The sequence below is a fragment of the Pieris brassicae genome, chromosome 6 (genome assembly GCF_905147105.1).
Source record: "Pieris brassicae chromosome 6, ilPieBrab1.1, whole genome shotgun sequence".
NCBI lineage: Eukaryota > Metazoa > Arthropoda > Insecta > Lepidoptera > Pieridae > Pieris > Pieris brassicae.
Window position 1 is genome coordinate 17,039,446 of NC_059670.1, and position 23,679 is coordinate 17,063,124.

Consider the following 23,679-nt stretch of genomic DNA (forward strand, 5'->3'; position numbering starts at 1 on the left):
ACTTACGTTCATTAATTAGAAAAAAGGTCACAGTAACCGTGTGGACCCTAAAATGTGGACGTGTGAAATTGTTCCAAACCTAATTATCCGTCCCCGAATTTCGACGGTATTCCTTTCAAAAAGACCCAATAACAAATTTAACAGTGACAAAACTAGTTTGGCAAATTCTGACGCAGGTCACTAAAAGCTTAACAGCTATGCTAATAAACGGGATTACGACTTTGGCGGGGCTCAATCTGATTGCAATACTAAAAGGGATGCTTTAAGTGATTATTTTGTATCACAAATGTACACATACCATTTATTTATTTATACTTTGTTACCATAATATACATAATTATACAACAAAAAGTAAGTAGGCTAAGTTATTAGGCAATAGGCGGCCTTATCGATAGCAAGCGATTTCTTCCAGGCAACCCTAATATGGTAGAATAAAAAAAGAAACACCTACAGACAGTAAAGTACAAGAAGTGCATAATTAATTAACGAAAAAAAAAGATCTCGAAATAACATGCAACTATAACTAAAATTAAATAAACTGAAATCCAAAGAAAAAATATAAATAATATGTGTAAACAGACATTTAAAAGCCCTGCCAATGCTTAATTGACTCATAATTAATATATATAAGTAGTAGCTATTTACGAGGCCGAAGAAAAATTATCAAAAAGAAGACTTTTAAATAAATTTAGAGACTGAGCTCAAATCAATTGGTAAGGAATTCCAAAGTAGGATACTTTGCACAGTGAAGGAGGAGTGTTAGAAATCAGTTTTATGAATAGGAGTTTCAAGAATTAGATTATCTAAGGAACACAAACTAAAATTAACGCCAGAGAGGAACATAAAATTTTGTTTTAAGTAACTAGGAGTTTTAGGATTACCATATGTGTGGGGTTCACAGAACAGCTTGGTTTTAGAATGTTTTAACCTGTATCATCGCTTCGACTTTCTTAGAATACTGACGGTACTATTGTTACATCATACACACTTATTTATATACATACCACACTTTTGATCGAACTCGCCTTCTAGTCGAGCAGTTTTTTCGAAATGACATTAAAAAACGAATGGAGCATGACGTACAGACTCTTGCGGTAACGCAAGTTCGGCTCTGTACAATGCAAACAATGTAAATGGCGAAAGAATGTTGAGGTATTTGCTACTGAAGCTAATAAATGATCTACCTAGTCAGATATTAGATAGCCGAACGATTACCAACGTAAACAGTAAATTTAAAAAAAAAAAACTACTTTTATATGCATTAGTTGCGCTCCTTAACAAGACTGCTATGGTTACATTAATACAAACCACATCGGTTTTCTAAAGTAACATATTCTTATTATACTATATTATTTTGTAAAATAAAGAAAAAAATGTAACTAAATACTGTTATAATTAAATAAAGTCGTTACAGGTATGTTCAGACTGATCAAGATGTCAATAACCACTTCCAGTTCATTTATATAAACCTATATTAGCAATATATACACATTTCGATCGATATTTACTGATGACTTTGACTTTAAAAAAGTAATAATCTGATTTTAATCTTATGATTCTTGTTGATATAATTATTTTGTAATGCGTTAAAATAACTTTCTTAATTACAGCCAAATCATTCTAAATAACCGTTGACAGTCCCCTTAAACCTAATACCGTGAAATTAATTGCCCTAAACAGTATTAAGATTTCAAATTAATTTTATAATTCTGTGTGGAATTTTGAAAATTATTATTGCAGTGCGTCTGATCACGCAAGTCCCTATAGTATGTAAATCACTTTCAGATTACTAAAACTATTAGCAATTTAAATTTAACCATTTTTATAGATTTTATAAAATTATAACTATTTTTTATAAAAGATTTCATAGTTGAATAACGGTAAATTAGACTTCCAGTCTTTAACCATGCGATATGAGATATTATGAGAGGACAACCTCCAAATTTAAAAGAAAGAATCCTGCATAAATCTCCATCCAAAATCCATTCTCCCCAAAAAGCCGGCAACGCACCCACTAACACTTATATATAGCGGTTTCATAGGCTCGCTTTCGTCATAAAAATATCGTAGTCTATGGTCTCACGGACCTCTTAGAGCCGCCATATCATTTTGTATTATAAATATTAAACTACAGATTTGAGCTCTTTGAGGTCGTTCTTGTATTAGCTCATAATGTAATTAAAATGACCGACCTGGCTGCCCGGATTGTATACGATATATTACGTCACATGTATTAAGTATTTACTATAAAAATACTAATTAAAAGGATTAAACAGGGTTTCGACGTCATAGTTTTCTTTATGGCCAAACTAAATTGGTCATAAAATGAAAATAAGTTTCGTTTGCGTTATCGATTCATAATTTTTATTGTGAACACAAATAAACACTTTAGGATCAAATAATTTTTATATTTATTATTGGGAAATGGTTCGCAATACGCTTCAGAGTAACTAAGACGGCCAAATAGGATTAAAGTTGTAGCAAAATACTAGTCGTTGGCGCACGCGATTGAGCGATTACTCGCTCGGGAAGTTAATGTAACATAATATTATTGTAACACGATTGAACTAACAAAATTGTGTGATTGCGCCAAATAAATTGCTTAAAATTCACGTTACGGAATTTGATAAGGTTCATGAAACGCACAGTAAAAGTCAATTAGTACATCGATTTCTTTTTAAGGAAGGTTACACTACTAGCGAACGCAAGTATATAGTAACATTTTTGTGGTAGTACCTCCTACAATGTATATGATGAATTGTCAACATTTTTTTTATAATTTATATATTTTTTTTTTATAACGGGCAGGAGGCTCACCTGAACTTAAGTGATACCGCCGCCCATGGACATAAGGCTTGCGAGTGCGTTGCTGGCCTTTAACAATTATTGCTGTTGCTAATTTGAAAATAATACTAATCTAATCTAGTAAACGTGATTCTTTATAATTTATTATTTTTGACAATTGACATTGTCACTATTTTGGTTTTTTTTTAAATGTCTGAATCTATGGATTCTCATTCAGAAAATGTTACTTTAGATAAGCGCGGCATTAAAAATCAAATATTAGAATAATACATGTCGAATATACATACAATATAGCGCCCCATGATGGTAACGTTTTGAACGTTGTGCGCGTGTAAGCAAGAATGTACTTACTATTTATATAATTATAACATCAAAAAAATTCTTATGTCACTGGTATTTTTATCATATTAGTATGTAAAAAGTGGCCCTTGGGGCCTTGGGTTTATTTTACTGTTTCTTGAATTTTTAATTCTTAATACGCAAGTCGGTAATAACACACATGGTGATAATAACATCTAGGGGGATAGAGTGAGAAGAGTAATACAATCATATCACTGTCTATACAAGACGATTGTCTTATATTTTTGTTCTTAAATAATTTATTAAAGCGCATATATATTGCGCTTTAATCTCTCACATATTTTATATATAAATAAGCCTGGATAACTTTCCTTGGCGTTAAAACTACACCAATTCGACCAAACTAACCTAAATCGTGTTCGTGTCGCCGTAGAGGCGTGTTTTTGCTATTAAATAATACCAGGTAATATTGCGGCAAATTGTACTTTTTTATTTCTCTGTGTAATTCGTTTGACTTATTTTAGCTTTATAGATCCTTTCTATAAGTTTGGATTTAGCTAAAACGAATTTTAAAATACACTGTAAAAAACGTACTGGATCCATAATAATTTGTTCTTTACTTTAATACATTTTGGGTCACTTGGCCCGTAGTAACTACGCTAGGTGTAATTTCCATGGGCTATCAACAATTCGGTGCTACCTCCAGACTGATTACTACCTGGCTATGGAATCTGGCAAAGGAACACATCGGATAATAACCAGTCCAGTTTCTGATTTACTTGCTAAATATTCCATAAATTTAAATTCACCATTATAATATTAGCAAGCTGATTGGACCATGCATGAAACTAATTTATAAAATTCCGCTTCCTACATTAAATAGATTGGTTGGATCTTATCGGCACTTTCTCAATCGGGTTACATGACAAACAAGTCCGTATAATATACCATAAAATGTTTCCAAGGGTATTTTTCATAGTTTACTCCGAAAGCGAAGACTTCCGTGGAATTTTCCACTTTATTACTCAACAATTTCATTTTATATTACATTCATTCGCATGGAACGCTATTGTCGACGTAAACTAAAAGTTGAATTAAAAATTTGGCGTCGCTTGTAAAAAAGATATCATTTTATTGGTGATAGGGTGCCATTGGCACTAATAAAGATGTCTGTTTTATTTAATTTATATTAATTTAACAAAAATAACGCTATCGTTTATAATGTAACAAGGCTTGACATATTTGATCGACTAACAAAGTTAAGTATGGATTTAAAGACGTTCTTGTATTCCCTAAAAAATATTTTATATAAGCAGAAATTATTCGATAAAATTGTGATTTAAATAAAGCATCATCTACTTTAATGTTCATATTTTTTACGAAAAGTTTCCAAATTTATGAATAATACTGTCTTCTGTATGATACTTTTTGATTTGATTTTATTCATCTTTAGCAGGCAAGCAAGTAGGTTCGTTGCCTTTGCCCTTGCCGTTTGTCTTTAATATTCATTGAAGTAATTTTATCATCTCTCGCAGCGTAATATTTGGATATTTCTCCATGAGATTATTTTACCAAGGAGTTTTGATTATAATGTTTATTTTAGATTCCATGAGCAAAACCTATAGTTTATGGAAAAAATAACTATTGTTAATTATGGCCCCGCTTTGCATGTGGATTCGTACGTTAAGTTAGATTTACATTTAACAAATTAAATTAGATTTTTTGAGTATAGATAAAATATGGTATTAAATCACGAGTCTTTGAATCTCAATATAATCAAGCATACACTATTAGAAGTTGTATTGATAATGTAACAAAGCGATAGGTGCCTATTGGCTATTTGAGAATAGTATTGATTAGGTTTCAAAGAAGCTGCATGTTATTGTCCTGCTAACAATACTTCAGTAGAATGAGAGCGTGATGACCCAGTCTGTTACTTTGAATACACATTGAATACTGTACTGATTTCTACTCGAACAGGTCAAGAAAACGATATGCAATGTGAATGTTGTAGGTCGTTTGCAGGCTTTAGTAAAAAGCTATTGTTTTTAGTTACATGGAGTGAGTTAATGCTACAATGTATTACATTTAAGCAATTATTAATCAACTGTCGCTACGCTTCAAAATAAGCTCGTTCTGGAGATAAATTGTGTTAGAAACATTAGCAACTTGATAGGTTAGATTTATTTAGGAGTTGATACTAGTTGCTATTATATATTGTTTAAACATTATGACATGATAAAATTAATAAGGTACTGTATAGTAGTCAAAAGTTAAATTAAACAATTTAAAAAAACACAAGCCAATGCTTGCTTCGTACGTTTAAAAAGACAAAATACAAAACTTTATAACCATTCTAAATATGTATCGGAATGTTAAAAACTTTTACGTTACCATTTACAGTATTTTAATTCAACGGTTAATTAATTTTAATTATATTTTTAAATGTCTAATTAATTTACAAATTCACAGTTGGATATATGTATTAACTTTTTATCAAAATTTGTTTAATTTATCAGTATTCATAGGTGCAGGTAAAGTTAAATAATATTCTATACTATTCGCATTAGCTTTATTATTGTAATTAAAAAAACGCGACTATCGATTGCCGTTAGTTTGACATCTTTGTTAACTGATTGCCTTGGACCAAAGCGAAGCACCAGGGATCCATATAATAGATTAATAAACTAAAACGTAAAGTACTATCATGTGTAAGCTAAAACTAGATACCAATGTTAAGCTACTTGATAAAATCTAAATAATTCATAAATGTAGCATTTAAGTGATAAATAAAATCTGAATATCCGTTAAATAATTTCATTCATACGATATCACAGTTATCGAATCAGTGATTAATTCTATTAGTTGTGATAAAATTTAACTATAATTTCAACGTTATTTCTCACTGATATATTCAAAATGGCATTTCAAATACAACAACGTCGAAAAGTAGTGCAAATGTACAGGTTTTACACATCTTCGTTGCAAATGCAATAAGATTTGTGTAAAACATCAAGTATATAATTCTTCTTTAATTCTAAAATGTTCGTATTTTGTAATTAAATTTGAAAATTAACGCGTGTTAATATAAGAATCTATTTGTACTCGATATTGGTTATGACGAAGAGAAGAGAGAATTAAAGTGTGGATTTTGCTGGTAATAGTTATCTTTGGCTTAACCGAGCTCATTCCAAAAGCTCAGACTCAGCCTTCTTGGAGTGTACTTGTGACGTCAAGGATTTTTGCTCTCAACTAATCACAGAATGGCCCGTTAAATACTAGATTAAGAGGCTGACGACTTTACAGCTCAAATACGATTTATATCTTTGTACTACACGAATTGTTCGAACCAAATGTTTATGCTTCCATTAAGTTCCATGAATGCCCTCGGAGCACTGCTCAAGATTTTTATACAAAGTATAATTTTAATAACGTTGAGTACTCGTATATATATTTTACGTATTTTGTGTTAATAACATTGGTATCATTTTGTTTAAGAAAAATACTCACTGTTCGTTGATTTATTTCTTAGTAATTACATAAATACTTTTACCATATAGATATGTCTCTTAAAATGTCTGTTTCAATAAGTAATAAGTTTATTGTATATAAGGAAGTTGTAATAAAACATATCCCGTGAAATTATTCATGAATCCTTAAATATTGTGTGGAGAATACGAAACAAGTAAAGTTATAATAACCTGAAGAAGTTAGATTACCGCTAATCCAGTTACCCAGTGGATTTTACATAATAATGATGCATTGTCGATGTATATCCTGTATAATAGAGAGCATTTTAACTTAGGCCACATATGTCATATTAAACATTTTCCAACTTCATCTAGTATATAGGTACACCAATATATGAAGTATAATTTAAATAATTATAGTCATAAAAACTGAGTCATATTTTTGAACAGCTGTAGCAAGTATATATTTGTGTATGAGTTCAAATGACTCATTGAAAGTTAAATATTAAAAATTATCTATACCCCTAAACGTACTCTGTTCGCTCACTGTAAGTATAAGGGTAGATTATATTCACAAGCCGTAGCAATAGTCCCAAAGTAGGTGGTTGTCCAAGGTGGACCTACGAAGGTCCTGTGGCTATTCCAAACAACCTTTCTTGACCACCATTATTATCATTCGTAACGATTTGGTGCCTTAGACCATCCGAGGGTTTAATCCCTCGATGCACAGAGAGAATTGATGGGAGGTCATCTCAAACTGCATTTATATAAATTCTTTCGATTAAAATACATATTTTTGTACCAATAATTTTACATTTTCATACTGTTAATGGACAGTATAGATATGCTGTTATTTAAAAAAAATAGTCTTAACATCATCATTTTAAATAAAGAACTCTTTCTATATGTACATTGTTAAAAACATACAGACATGTAACAAAACCGAACTGACAGATATGTCAAGCCAAGTTCATAGGTGTCACTGTGATAAAAACATATTCATGTAAATTCATCAAATGTTGAACTCAGAACCATATTATTTACCTCAACGACAATCACATTACATTGAAATAAGAAGGCAATATTTTAGCTATATAAATATTTTATTTTCATTTATCTTAGCTTTCAACACTTTAAAAGAAAACTCTCAAAGGAAATTGAAAAACTGGACAATATTTAATTCATCAGCATGACATTTCTAAAATCAGGTTAAAATCAGTCACAAACATTGCTTGTTTCAAAAAACGACAGAAAATTAATTTTCAATGAGCAGTTCTTATTTGTATCTTAATGGAAGATTACTTATATTCATCTACAGTCAAAATTCGTCGAAGATATTTTAATTGATTCTTAGTAAATAATCATAATACAACACTGCTTCAAGTCATTGTGATTTTCAGGTCTTTGCAACCAATTCAGTTTGTTTTCAATGGCAAATTATTTTCGTAAAGTATTAATTGGAAATTACTATTTTAGAGATTTTTATCTGACAGTATTATTTATAACAATCACCCATCTAGAGATATAACTAATCTCGCCATAAATATTGTTACGTAAAAACTTTTACTTTCTTCAACTTTTTAAATATTTAATATTATTTTCAATTGAATATACCTAGATGATATTATTTTAATTTTTTTACGATTTTGCGCCATTTCACATATTTTTTCATTATCAAATTACAATATGAAATGGAGTGTTAAAGAAAATAGGATTGCAGCGATCACCTTACACAAAGTGGGTATGGAGCATTGCTTGGAGCTTGGCATCAGCCGTATATTCGTATATCGTATTATCAACGGATACAACAACACTTCGCCAATCAAAGAACAGATCTAAAGTTGCTCAAGTGATCGGATAGGTACAACGTGGTCATCATCCTGCGTTAGTGAAGGTTTGGCAAACGATGGCTTATCAAGGAGTAACAAAACTATTTTTTTGTGAAAAGGGGTGAAAACTCCAGCCAGTGTATCAAGATACAGACGCGGGTCATGTTGTGATACCTCTCAGCAATACTACTTCGAGACTTTAAAAGAGCTAAAGACTGGCCCTCAAGTCCTCAACCCTTTAGACTTCAAATGATAGTCAGTTTTAGAGGACATGGCCAGCTCTAAACGACATGGCGACATTTAGTATCTTAAATTAATTTTTTTTTGTATCAAGCAGTGGCGAAATCACCCTTTAGCAGTGCGTAAGTCCATAGATTCGTGGCCAAACATATTAAAGACCTGTATAAAAGCCAAAGGTGGCCATTTCGAATAGAATATTCTATTATTTTTTGTTGAGACTTTAATAAGTATGTACCTATAAATTTAAATAATATTATATTCCTTCATTAAAAAATACATTTTTTTTGTAAAAGAATGGCTGGACTAGCTACATAATATATTAATGCTCCATTCTCCAGAAACATGTGTCGGTTTGATCAGTATTATATGAAGACCGTTCATGAAAACCATTTTTTACTAAGACTTAGATCCTTTTTATGTAAGGCGGCTGCCATACTTGACACATGGTAAAACGTTTAGCTTTTCTTAAAAGCAGGGCACACCTCTTTGTCTAATGAAGATGTAGAGTAAAAGCACGCATTACACTTGGGCACTTTCGCGATGAACTTTCTTTGCGTGTGTTAGTGACATGGTTTTTCCTTTTAACCTCATTTTTGCAAGGTACTCAGAGGAACGAACTTCATTGAATTTACCAAAATCGATTTTAGTAAATGCTCTTTCAATTCACATTACTAGAGCATTGTTAGCTCAGTCGTCAGTTGCCAAAGTCTACACCACACGGCTTAGGCGTGGGACTCTCCTGAGGTCGTGCGTTCGAACCACTGTTCCCCTTGCCAATTCGCAGCGTGTATTAAGATACCTAGGTAACACTGAAAATGTTTCGAAAATGAAAAACGGCTTCATGTAGAAAGTGGCCAATACTTTTATTATTTTTCGAAGTAATATCCGTTCCTCTCTACAAATCGTCACATTCGATGGAACCACTGAGAAAAGCAGTGGGCCCATTCTTCCTTATCTATGTCTTTTTCGTACGCTTTCGCCGCATCTTCAGGGCTCGTAAATCGAATACCTCGAATTTTATCTTTAGTTCTTGGGTATAAATGAAAGTCACAGGACGCCAGGTTAGGACTGAATGGTGGATGACTCATTATTTCGACACCTGGTATAGTCAAATATTCAGTCCATGTCCATGACCAGTCCATGCGAAGGTGTCGTCGGTTAAAATATGGAAAGTCTATCTGGTACAAAACTTCTTGACGCCTAAATGTGCGTGTAATATTTTTTTGAATTTGATTCATTCCAATCCCTAGGCTTGCCCGAATCTGCTCATAGGTCACTCTCTTATCTTCCTCTATCATGCGTCGCACAGCACTGATGTTATATTCAGTAGTCGCTGTTAAAGGAATCCCTCTCGCGAATCATCATTGAGGTTGCTACGTCCACGCTTAAACTCGTTAAACCAATTATGAATGGGGGCTTTGTTGTTGAGTAAGCCCACAACGAAAGTCATAATAAATCATTGACCGAAAATTTTCTCGCGTTAGGTTCATTTTCACGTGTAACAAGAGTTTTAGAATTGCCTCATAGTCATAAAAACAAATGACAAATGAATACAATATACTCTATTAAGTTACCAAAGTCTTAAAATTGAAATTCAAAAAGTTTTCATTAGCAACGTTTATAACTGGCCAGTAAATTTAATGTTATTGTGTATTGAATTTAAATGTGCTAGAAATGCAGATATTTTATCATTGGGGAGTACTACAAATGCGTCATCGACATACCTCTTGTACAGTCGAGGTTTAACCGGGGCATTGGCCAGAGCTCTCTCCTCAAAGTCCTCCATGACGATGTCAGTGACTATAGGTGACACCGGAGAACCCATGGCTACTCCATCAACCTGCATATAGAACTCATCTTTCCACATTAAGTATCCTGATGTGAGACAGTGTTTAACAATAACTACATAATCTGGTGACGTACTCCGACGTATCCATAACAACGGTGGCGTTCCCTTTTGTCTTCAGTCACCGTGACCACACACGCTGTAAAGCACGCGAAACGTCGGGAAAATTTAATTTTAAAATCATGTAAAATAATTATAAGTTTATAATAATACAAATTGCTTTAATTTGGTTAAAAAAATTGGTTTCTTTCAATGTGTAAAAGCTATGTTAACGAAAGACAATACTAAAATATACCATTTACTAGATAATATTTACTAAACATTGACCAATTGAAATAAAGACATTTTAAGGACGTAAGTTTATGAAGACGTAAAATAGAAAAGCTGATACAGCTTTGTTGTAAGCTTCCTTCCTAATTCGTTTCCGCACCCAAGGATATGTATGGAATACATAACATTATTTCCTGTATGCTTCTTGTATATTGAAATTTACATTTACGTCTTATTTGCTTTTCTAAATAATACATTTACGAACACATGCGCTTCGCAAGTGCAACCATTTATAAACTTTCCTTAGGTATCTCGTGGAAGCTCATTTATTTTTATCGGAATACTTTCAAAGCGCTGTTTCCGAAACAAATTCTGAATATTTTTTAGCATATGCTATATTGAAAAAACTTTTTATATATTTTGTAAAGAATACGTATTAGTGAACAAAACAGCGACGAAAGTTTTCCATTATTTAACCAGTGTTTTAGTTATATTATATTTCGTGTAAGTGGACTAAAAGCCCTTGGTAAAGCATGGCCGCCGCGATGCTTGAGCAAATATTAGGTTTTGGGACTGTTTATGTTATAATAGTCGGCCGACACACGACTCGACGCACGGTTTTTATCATATAACTTTGTTGGTAACATAACCTGTTATTTTATACTTATAACCTATAATAAATTATATGTCGAAGGTGTGTATTAAGACTAATAATTACAGGTATTCACTTGAAGAAAAAACAGATGTTAGAGACACAAATTTCCGTTCTATGTATGAGTTATGACATGGCGTAGAAGTTCTACAGATAGATACTCGTTTATTCACATTTTAATAATAAAAGAACAAAGATATGTTGTATAAAGTATTTTGGCTTTAATTTGATTGATTGTTGGGGAAAATATAACTAATTAATAATTAATTGGGTTAAGAATATTTTTCATTCTAATATAAATATTTTAATGTGAATCTGTTACATCATGTTTAAATGATAAAGATAACTTTTATTGTAAACTTTACATAAAAAATACCTTTATATATTTTTAAAAGACCAATGTTTGATATTGAGTGCAAATGTGTGATGCCGGGTGCGTCGTACGTATTTTAATACGTCACAATTTGTAGCAATATTTCAGGGGTATCTAGGGCACATTTCGGTTGAGTGACGTAACAGAGGCGCACTTGGGGACACAAAGGCCTACGTTTCGAGTATCACGGCGTCACTCGTTAGTCAGTTGACGAGTTGGTCATTAACCCGTTTCCATCATTCCGTAATGAAATCGACTCATTTATTAGCAAATAGACCTACTTGACATACATTCGCGTTTCAATTTTGTTGACAGCTGGATAAATTGATTGATGCAAAGTCAAAGGGAATTTCAAATCAAATTACGAGGCACAACGCTCGTTGGCTAAAAAATATATCATTGATTTCGAGCAGAGCTATTCTAGTGGTTATTCTATTTTACCTTGAGTTCGTCCATTCAAGGCTCATGGCTAAGTAACCATATTTTTATATGCGTAACAGTTGCTGCTTCAGTGATGAACAACGTCTCGAGAGGAGATGATGCATTGTGAGGTTAAGCTTGTAGATACACTTATTTATCATTAATATAAAAGTAATTTTTTAAATTACATGATTATGTCTACTATAGTATGATTATATTATACTATAGTCGTGTATATAAGACTTCAAAAGAACTTAAAACATAAAGCAACCAGCAGAATTTCATTGAATCTCCTAATATAGAATAGAATATTAAATAATGTTATACAATATTAAGAGCGAAGAATAGGCCGAAAATGTCAATTCAGATAAAAGGGTAAAAGGCTATGATAGCACCGTCTCTGGCAATGGCGGTTTTCACAAGAGCCGCCATACAATGCCTCTGAATTATGATAAAGGTTTGTTCAGTCACTTCAAACTCTCGACCTTGTCGAATATAACAACGATACGTGGATCCATAAATACAAAGTTACGCTATAAAAATTGTGGGGTTATTAATTATCGTTTTAATTAAACCTTGAAGATGAATACATTTTTTAAATCATGAGTTTAAGTTACAACCTATATTTAGGAATGCCATTGAAAGCGAAATGCTAATGCTATTTTGACTAAACTAAATAAACAATAATTATTGTGATTGATTTTTAGTGAATATCGGTTAAAACCTGTTGCCTTACCTAAACCTTATATTCAGTTTTAAAAATGAGGCTGGATTTTTATGGTAACCTTTTTCTTTTCAGTATCGTCCGCCCAAAGAGAGTTAGGTAAAGGTACTAATACCTCAGCTACCGCGCCACCTGCCGCCGACAATGCGATACGCGGCGCACTGGAGACACCCAGGCCCACACCGAGGAGTGGGCCATACTTTGACCTGGCCTTCTCAAAGAATGTCACTGCGCTACTCGGCAAAACCGCCTACCTGAACTGTCGAGTCAAGAATTTAGGAAATAAAACCGTAAGTATTGAATATTATAATTTAATATATCTCCCTTAGATTAACTTAATCTTTTTAATCTTCCAAACTAACATATTGCTTGCCCCGGCAAATAAAATCATAAAAGCAAAACCTTTTTTTTTTCAGGAAACATAAAAGAAGGTAATTCTATTATTACTGAAATACTAACATCATGTATATATATATATATTATGATTGTCGTAACATAAATACATATTTAGTGTAAATAATAATAACTAAATGTACATTACACTAATTTATCTAATTAGACAGAAGAGTAAAAGCGTTTTAAGATTGTTTCACTATTTAAACACGGAAGACAGAGTAGCATATTATGACGGCACATTTTTACGAATGTCTAGAAAGTAATAATGTATTACCACTCTTTTGGCACTATGATATATCAACAGTCTTTATTTATTTATGATTATTTTGTAGAATTAGACTCCAAACAAAAACTATCGTAATGGATGCTTCTATCAATTTCAGGAAAGTAGAATTAGGTAAACGAGTATTACTGACAAGCTGCAATAAATAATCTCTTCAAAATAAATACATAATAGTGTTTTTTAATAATAAAATGTTTTGCAATAATTTATAGTTATTAGTAAAATATACGTTACATTACCCAAAGAAGTCAAACATTAGAAAACATCAAAACTTTACGTCATTGTTCCCTGGGTCAAGCGATATCGTTATGTATGTATGTATGCCGGCAGTTAGTTAGTTACATACAACAACTGTATGTGTTTTGCCTGCAACTGCGTGGTGAGGAACTTACCTTGTATTACATGTGCGCTTTTATTAATCGGATGTAGTATTAATCCGAAAACGACTGTTTTGCATCTAATGGCATTGACCAATGTATGTTATAATGAAAATTAAGATAGCGAAAGTAAATACACTAATTGTCACCTGTCAGCGATACAGTTACAGAGTAACAACCAAAATTACTTTTGACCGAGGCGAGCAGCGAAAAGCACAGCACTAACAAGGTCTTATCCCAAATCACGTAGCGCACCGCAAAACCCCACTTAAAATGAACGTAACAATGGCACAATGCAACTTTAAAGTCGCTATTGTTAAAGCAACTTTATAAATAAAACTCTCATTAGGCCGCGTTGCCGCATCTTTCATATAAATAACAACAGCTAACGAGATGGCCCGCTCGCTTTTTAAAACACGTTATAGGGCGGAGTTCATATTGCCATGTATTACGATAGAATTGTTAAACCACATTTTACCTTATCAAGGGCCAGAATACAGGTCAGTCCGTGCACACATCCCTGTTAACAGAAAGGTTGTGCTGTCTCCGACACTATCGATCGATCTTTATATGTTCGTTGAGTGCGTTCAGTTTTGCATGTTATATAATTATATACTTTAATATTGTATATTTTATTTTGAATTTCGATATTATATTTACAAATATACCTTTTGTATAGTAATATCATAAATATCTAAATAAATATAGTGTATAAGTATCTATCTTAAATGTGACCATGGTCACTAGCGCACGGGCGAATCGCAGGGCAATCTCGTAAAAATGCTTGATTTCGCGTTGCTGCAACGACTCGGTCTTTGGTTCTTAGTATCCACATTATGCTCTCTTAATTCGAGTAGTTACCCGTGTGTACCGTGTAACAACTTTATTTGGATATTTAATATTTTTAAAAATATTTAATGTTGTTAAGTCCCGAGTTGTCAGGGTTCGAACGCTCAAGTCAAAGTCGTGATATCCAAACTTGGCGTTAATCTGACATATTTAGATTAAATTAATTCAAAGAACTATTACACAATTATGAACTAACCCTTATAATGTCCTCCAGTTTCATCATAATGAGGTTATTCTATCTGCCAATTTACGTTTCAACGTAATATTATTCTAAAACGTTATTTTAGCACGGCTCATTAGCACGGCATTAAGCACAAAAGAAACTTTTTGTCCTGGTTTTTTGAATTTAATCACAAGGTAAAAACATTATCCTCCCGTATTCCGTTAGTAATATTATTCTGAAGTGCTTGAATTTAATCAGTAATTATGTTTATTATTAAAAAAAACTGATACGTCCTTAACGAAATAAAATAAATATAATTTATATTATTATTAGAAATACATAGTTCAAAATGTAACTATATCAATTATTTAAGTCTGTATTGATGTACAGATAAATAAAATATAGGAAAATTCTATAGAATTTATAGGAAGTGGCACTGAATAAATTATTAACCTTGTACAAGAAATAAGTTCGTAGCAAAAAGCTTATGAACATTCTAAACGAACTTCAGCGAAAGTACCTTCTGCAATTCTATAGCTACCAATTCGCTAAACGAGAAAAAACTAAACTGTTGCACTTTCCTCGAGATAAAACTAACGATCGGACAAATGAGAGTTGAGTTCAAATTAGATATGCTAATGAAATTCGTCTAGGAAATGTAGCTTTAAAATGTATTTCTATGCCTTGAGTGGAGCTTACTCGATGGGCAGATTACGTCGACATTGACTAGGAACATCAATCGTTGTTCATTAATAAGTATAAGATCCGGTTGATTTAAATGGTCCAGATATAACACACATAATTAAAATTACCTCCTCAATTTAGTAATAGAGCGTACCAACTCTTAAAAGGCCGGCAACGCACTGCGAGCCCTCTGGGATTGAGGGTGTCATGGCTCACCTGATACCACTTAACATATCTGATGTCCCGCCTGCCTGTTTGGCCTCTGTTCTATAAAAAAATACCTATTAGCACGTAATTGACAAGATTTTTGGTAGTATGTTCTCGAAAATTATTATGCGAAAAGACAATACGAACAAAAGGTACGAATTTTCCAACGGTGCTTCCATGAATACCTGAATTTAATGTTATAAAAGGCATAAAGTTCAATAGAATATTGAATTACTAAGCGTATCGTCATTTGAAATGTATATTTAACATTTCGAATTATCCAAATCCGCCACAGTTCTTATATCTCTACCACCGGGTTTTGTTTTTAAGCTGTGTGTATTTTTAAATAGAATGGTCATTCGACATCGCATTTGTTGTCGTGACAAGTGTTCCTAATGAGATCGTCAGGTCGGGTTTTTATTTTATTCATTTGTTGGAAATTTGTGAGTGTTATGGCAACATTTCATTATAACTTAAATATACTCGACCCAGATTTAAAGTTAGATATTTTAGTTCAAGTCAAATATAAAATATGTTTGATGTAAATCGTGTCGGGTTCTTATAACTAACTCTTATTATAAACGGGATAATAATGTATCGTATAATGTTTTTAAGGTAATTTCAAGAATATTTACAATACAATAAAAATAACTAGTATAGGTTTTGGTACTATCTGTAGATAAAGGTCTTAATTTATCATACTTTGTTTTATATAAACTTCAACTCAATATTATATATATTATTGATTACTAAAAGGAAATGATTGGATTTCTGCGCCTTAAATCGGAAAACATTTTTTGTCCGTTGTTTATTTTGTCCGCATACAGGTTTTTTCCTTTTGTGATTACACTTACTTTACTGCCATATGAAATAACTTCACATCATATAATGCATCATCTGCAAAATTTTATATTAGTAACTATTTTAGTACATCGATGTATTACAACAGAATGGTTATATAGAAGATACAAGATAGAAAATACATTTAGCAATAATACAGCAATTCATTTACCGTAGTCCTATACATTTTTTTTGTTTTTATTTTCAACAGTACATACCGTATCGGCCCAACAATTCGAGCCAAGACAACAGAAATCAATCTTCCTTACAATTTGTCACACAATTTCACCGACAAAAATAGATGAAGAGACAATAATGAATCGAGTTCCTTCAGCCACAATGATTTCCTGTGAGAATTGAGTCGCCCCAAATGCATTTCAAGCGATCCTTTTCATTTGCTTGACCTACATACATGCGCAAATGGTTATTCGGCACTTGATCGAATCTATGGAACCGGATCTTCCATATTCAGCACTATATTATTAGATTTACGGCCCATATAGTATTACCCTTCCTTGAATAGTGCCGATCAACGAGACCTCTGTATTTATACGCAATTGGAATGTTTATAAAATTTTCATTTAGTTGAAAAATGTATGTTCTTCATTAGTGTTTTGAAAGATGTATTTAATATTAGAGATAATTCTTTGGATTCAAGAGCACCATGAATGCTCAATTTTCTGAAGGATGTAATCCCAATCTACTTCCATATAACTGAGGCAAGATTTTATGTCATATATTGCGTTAAACCACTATATGTAATTAAAAGTTAAACTAAACATTTCAACGAACAGTTTAAATTCTCACGTGACCTTGTTAATTATTATTATTGTCATGTGGAACATGATGTAATGGTTGCAGCTCCTTAAAAAAACTTAGCGATTAAAAAGAGTGGCGGAGAGGTAAGCCAGTTCTTATCTTCCGTTCTACGCCCTTGATCTGAGAACTGGGAGTAAATGTAAAATTAGAAGCATTTAATGTATATTTCTTTTTTTGGCGTTCATAAGTGTACCTTATGTTACCTATATAAATAAATGGTTTTTGACTTTGACTTTGATTACGTTGGAAATTTGTATGTTCTGAAATCACTATGTTATTCGTATTTATTTTTATATAACAACAAATCCGTTTCACTTAATAATAATTGGATTTAAATAACGACCTTTATAAAAATAAATTATAAAAATTGACCTGTGAAGGTCAGGATCTCGAAACATTGATTGAGACAGCCCCTAAAGTACTTAGTTGAGTGGAATCTTAACATTTCACGTCTGACGGATTATCTAAGAGGATCGGTTCCAATGTAATCAAGTAAAACCTAAAATCCTTTAGAAATGTCTATAGAATAAATAAATGTTTACTCCACTTCTGTACAAATTAAATTCATTATAAAGAAGTTATTTAAGGAGTACTTAGGCGACCGATGACTGGTCTTTGTACGATTAAATCGTATAATACATTATTTACAATGTAAGTAACAGTCTATCTATTCTAAAATACATTATATTTAAGGTGGACATAAATTTTACATATTTTTTGTAAAGTACACTAAATATTTTTATTATTTATTACAAAAAAATTATAAACAAATAATTTAACTACAAGTAGCGTTCGGTATGTTGTGTTCGCGAAGAATTCGAATGAGAGGTAACCGAACCCCTAGAATGGTTTTTACACACACGCTTACATTGAGGATCATACGATTTAATAAGCAACAATATCTTATTAAAAAAGAGCAGCACCAGAGTCAGAATTAACAGCTTCATAAGTTTTAAATCATCAGCGAAATGCGAAATTGCATGCGAGATGCTTTTTAGAATTTTATAAGGTTCCTACCGTCGTCCACAAATATGCAATGTTCCCTACATTAGGCAACTACTGACTGAGGCCTATTATAATGACTTAAACTTCTTCAGTAAGTAAAATAATGCTGCTTATCAGTGCTACAGCCGACAATACTTTTAGAGATCATGGGATACCGAACAAGGAGGAAAAATAAAATAAATATATGACGGTAATTTTTTACATCGATAATATCTCTATTTTTATACACAACACAAGACAATTTACATAATTTAGGAAATACGCCATATTTAAGAGATTTTAGATATTTTTTAAGTGTAATGATAACACAAACCTACATTGCTCTACAAACATAGCGATGAATGAGCACCTTTCTTAATTTTTTATAAAACTACAAAATCAAAATTATTTTGATTATTTGTCACAATATTTCGCTTATTTTGAGCAGTGTTCCTAGTGGGTTCAGCGTGCGACGCTCATCCCTGAGGTCATAGGTTCGATCGCCGGCTGTGCACCAATGGATTTTCTTTCTATGTGCGCATTTAACACTCGCTCGAACGATGAAGGAAAACATCGTGAGTGAACCGGCTTGCCTTAGACCCAAAAAGTCGACGGCGTGCGACACAGACGGCTTATCACCTACTTGCCCATTCGATTAACAAATGATCATGAAACAGAAACAGAACATTATAGAAATAATTATAAAGTTTGTGACAACGTTAACACCATCGTTTGTATATGTTACCAGAACTATAATTTTAGCAATTCGCGACAGCGATAAATCTCAGCTTGACGACGTGTGAATGTATGGTACACACATTATTCTTAAGCTAGTGACTTCACACGGGTAGATAGGTCGATAAGTATTTAATATTGTTCTACAAATTTAGGAACATTATAAGTGGGCAACATTTTTATGAGGTGCGTAAATTTTTAAGTGAATTAGTCACAGTCATACTTTTTTAGTATTAAAGCTAGTAGCAAAGCTTTTATGATATTTAGAACACGTCTCTTGAAGGCCTTGGTTTTGTTCCCTACGGGGTATTTAATTAAATTAGTCTCGGGGCGCAGTCTATTTAATTACTTGAAGTACGCACTTTTAAGCATTTCAGAAATAAGTTAATGACATTACTTACTTTACTTAAGTAATCTTTTTTTGGAAGTTATGGCTTATGATTGTAATTAGTTTTATGATTAAATAACATAAATGAACTTTGTAAGATTTATGTGAAATTACATCTCTCACAGTGTTTTCTAACAAGTCTGGCCATAAATACTGTTACATAAAAACATTTCTTTCATTTCAACTTTTTAATTATTTTGAATTTGGAACACGTATATTATTTTGAAAACATTTTTCGATTGTGCGCCATTTCACATATTATTTCGTGTTCATTATAAAATTACAATATGGAATGGGGTGTTAAAGAAAATAGATTTGCAGTGATCGCCTTGCACAAAGTGTACCCACTTGGAGCCGTCGGTCATATTCCAGACACTTCAAAAGCTTGGTATCAGCCGTTCGTATTTCGTATATATTCGAATATTGTACTGTCAACAAATACAACAACACTTCCTCTGTTGAAATCCAGAAAAGATCGGGCTGATCCACCCAGACAAGACCTGAAGCTCGGTGCTTATCGTCGGTATTTATATATATATATATATATATATATATATATATATATCTATATGACATGCACTAAATTAATCTTTGCAGTTGAAGATAGTGGATTGATCAAAACGCTTTCTGTCGCGATACGCAGGTGAAAAGCACAGAAATATCCTCTTTACTGATGAAAACCTTTTCACGATGAAGAACACTACAATAAGCAGAATGATAAATTGTACGCACACCGTTCTAAAGAAGTTGCTGAAGTGGTCGGAAAGGTACAACGTGGTCATCATTCTGCGTCAGTTGAGGTTTGGTGTGGCGTGGCTTATCAAGGAGTCGCAAAACTACATTTTTTATGAAAAAAGGAGTGAAAACTTCAGCTAAAGTGTAACAAGATACAGTCTGGATCATGTAAAACGTCTCAGCAATACACTTTTTAAAAATATACTGTGAACTTTCCAGCAGGATCCTGAACCTGGTCACAAGACACGAACTTTTAATGCCTGGTTTGAAACCAACGTTCCGAATTTTACAAGAGCTGAAGACTGGCCCTCATCTACCCCGGACATAAACCCTTTAGACTTCAAATATTAGTCATTTTTAAAGGACATGGCCTGCTCTAAACGATAAGCCGACATGAAGCCCCTAAAAAAATCTTTGAAGCAAGCAGTGGCGAAATTTCCCTTGGAAGCAGTGCGTCAATCCATAGATTCGTGACCAAACAGGTTAAAGGCCAATTCGAATAGAATATTTTTTTATATTTTTGCTCAGACTTTAATAAGCATGTAGATATACATTTTAATAATATTACATTACTTCATTTTAAAAAATGCATTGGCATTTGTAACAGATTTTATGGCTAGACTAGGTATATTGAAACATCTTTGTCGTATTTATTTTTACAGTCAATAAACAACCAAATTTATCGGTCCGTAAGAAAACGGTTCTAATCCAATATTAGAGAAATTTACGAGCAACTTTAAATTAACGAATATTTTGACAGTTATTATAATTTATTACCTAGACAGAACTAATTATACATTTCGAAGAACATAATTTGTTCATTTTAATTCTCCACAAATATTATTTATAATATATTTTTAAATCGACGAAGCAACGAAAGTTGTAGCAGTGTGTACAGTATAATATTGCTTTGCCAGAAATTGAAACACCTTCTACATATACGACATAATATTCGTTCACTTCTAATGTCACATGAAATGAATGGGCACAGATTTAGATAGGTTATCCAATTATTTTGTTTCAGCTCAATATGCAGGTATCATGGGTGCGACATAGAGATATCCATCTTCTGACAGTTGGTAGATACACATACACCAGCGATCAGCGATTTCGAGCGATACATTTACCGCACTCAGAAGACTGGACTTTACAGGTGATTTTTTTTAAAGTAGCTTTTTGCGCTGTACTAATTAAGGTATTGGGATGCCACCACACGCACACCAATGGCATTAAAAGGAAACACAAAGTGTTTTAGTACCAACTGATTCTGTTGATATAAAATTTCATGTTTCTTCATTTCATTTCATTAACACTCCGGTTCTTTCTTAATACTAAATAATCGAAAAATAATAAAAGCAACCTCATGTCCCCCTGAGAAAAGAAAATGTAATTATCGAATACGCGAGAGGCACGTCTCGGAGAAATTGATTTCTTTTCCTATTATTTTCTATGCAATGAAACAGTTTCTATATTAAATTAACTTGTATATTAATAAACTATAGTTGTTTTATGCAGGGTAACCTAGGAATGATTACCTTATACTGTAGAATATTTTAATATAATGTAATAGATCAAATAGAATCAAATAAACCGTATCCGCCTATAAACAATGTTTGAACATTTACTGATTAAATCGTATCGTATGCCTCAATTAAGACAAATTTTATCATATAAATATAAAAATTGTCTCAAACATGCAATACACTTTAAATCAGGTTCATTTAAAAATCAGAGCAGTAATGAATAGTGCTACGTAGCCAAAAACAAACATCCGCCATTTTGTCCCTCAAACGGTTCCGAGGTTAGTTTAATCCGAGATGACTGAAACCCTTTCAACGCTAAAGTTATCGGTATAATAATATTTAAATACTGATAAAAAGCGGGGAGACTAAGAATCCTCAAAAATGCTTCTTCCTTGGACAGTTTTATCATAAATTGTCAACATTTCTACCCCATTTATATGTTGATTATTTTAATTTATATAGCACAAGCCTTCGTTGAACAATAGAATGTAACAATTACAATTCCTCTTCTATTATAATATAAATAAAATTAATTTTACGGTAGAAAGCATTGTTCATTTCGAAATAGGATTTCACATTAATAAGATCCGTATTGCAACTCATTTTGAAATGCTTTTGTTTTTTTTTTCATCGCTGCACAGAACTTGTCATGATAATGATGGCCTTTGTTTGTCGTTGTTCACAATGTATAGACATTCATTTAAAAAAAATATCTTCTATAAAATTTGCTGCTTGCATTATAATTATACGTGTACTGGATTTAATTGTAATATTTTAAGAGGTTTTTTTACGTTTAACTAACGAATTATGTTTTGTTGGTAGATTTTAAAGTACCACGTATATTTGATACATGTAATACGTAATATTTCCATATACAATTTACTAAGAGTCGTCGTTAGTTCTATAGAAAAATCTACGTCTCGGATGAAAACGGATTTGTATCGTATAGTGTATTCAATATCAATAGTAGTATTATTAGAAGAAGAAGAAAAACCACCAACTTGAGTTGTTCGCGAAAAGAAATGGTCTTATGTAAGGTTTTTTCTCTTCTACGCACCCTACCTATACTGGCCTGCAATCTAACAGTATCAGTTGTTGAGGCTTCTTTTCTATAAAAAGGTTGCTGAGAAGGAATTAACCCTCCCGGAATAGAATATTCTATACTCTTTGGCAATATTCGTATGATGACGGGGGTTTACAGTACAGTAGTTGACTTTGTGCATAATCTTTTTTATTAATTATATTAAGTCCGTCTTATAATTTGTTTACAGATAAAATACCCGCAGCACAGGGACTCGGGAATCTATGAATGTCAGATATCAACGACTCCACACATGAGCCATTTCATACATCTAAATGTCGTTGGTAAGTTGTTAGTCAGTAGCATCATTTTAGTCATACATGATAATTTACACAAATATAAATTAAGCTATACTTCTTACAATTAATAATATATGAAAAAAATTAAGTGTTAATTTATTTGAATAATAAACAATTGAAGGTTAGCATATGAAGTTCGATAGTTACTGTTAACACATAAATGCAACGTAAAAAGAGACATTTCTACAATTTCAACAATATGGCCAGACTAAAATAATTTATTAAGAGATAAGACACCCTAGCAATTATGGTTCTTAGCTTGTTTGCCCGTCTCATACAATATTATGTTACATATAAACTATCCGCTTTGTTGTCTATTTTTTACATAATAACAAAGATATTTATTTTGTCGCAAGTCGTCAGATCTGATTAATAGATTACACATAG

The 23,679-nt window shown here is 32.3% G+C and overlaps 1 protein-coding gene across 3 annotated transcripts in view; it reads left to right on the plus strand.

Annotated features, from left to right (window-relative positions):
- LOC123711391 overlaps positions 1-23,679 on the plus strand; it is a 69,667-nt gene that overhangs the window by 40,181 nt on the left and 5,807 nt on the right. For all 3 annotated transcript variants that reach the window (XM_045663960.1, XM_045663961.1, XM_045663962.1), the window contains exons 3-5: positions 13,005-13,219; positions 21,414-21,542; positions 23,184-23,277. In XM_045663960.1, the coding sequence (XP_045519916.1) occupies positions 13,005-13,219; positions 21,414-21,542; positions 23,184-23,277 (438 nt within the window). The remainder of the gene's footprint in view (positions 1-13,004; positions 13,220-21,413; positions 21,543-23,183; positions 23,278-23,679) is intronic.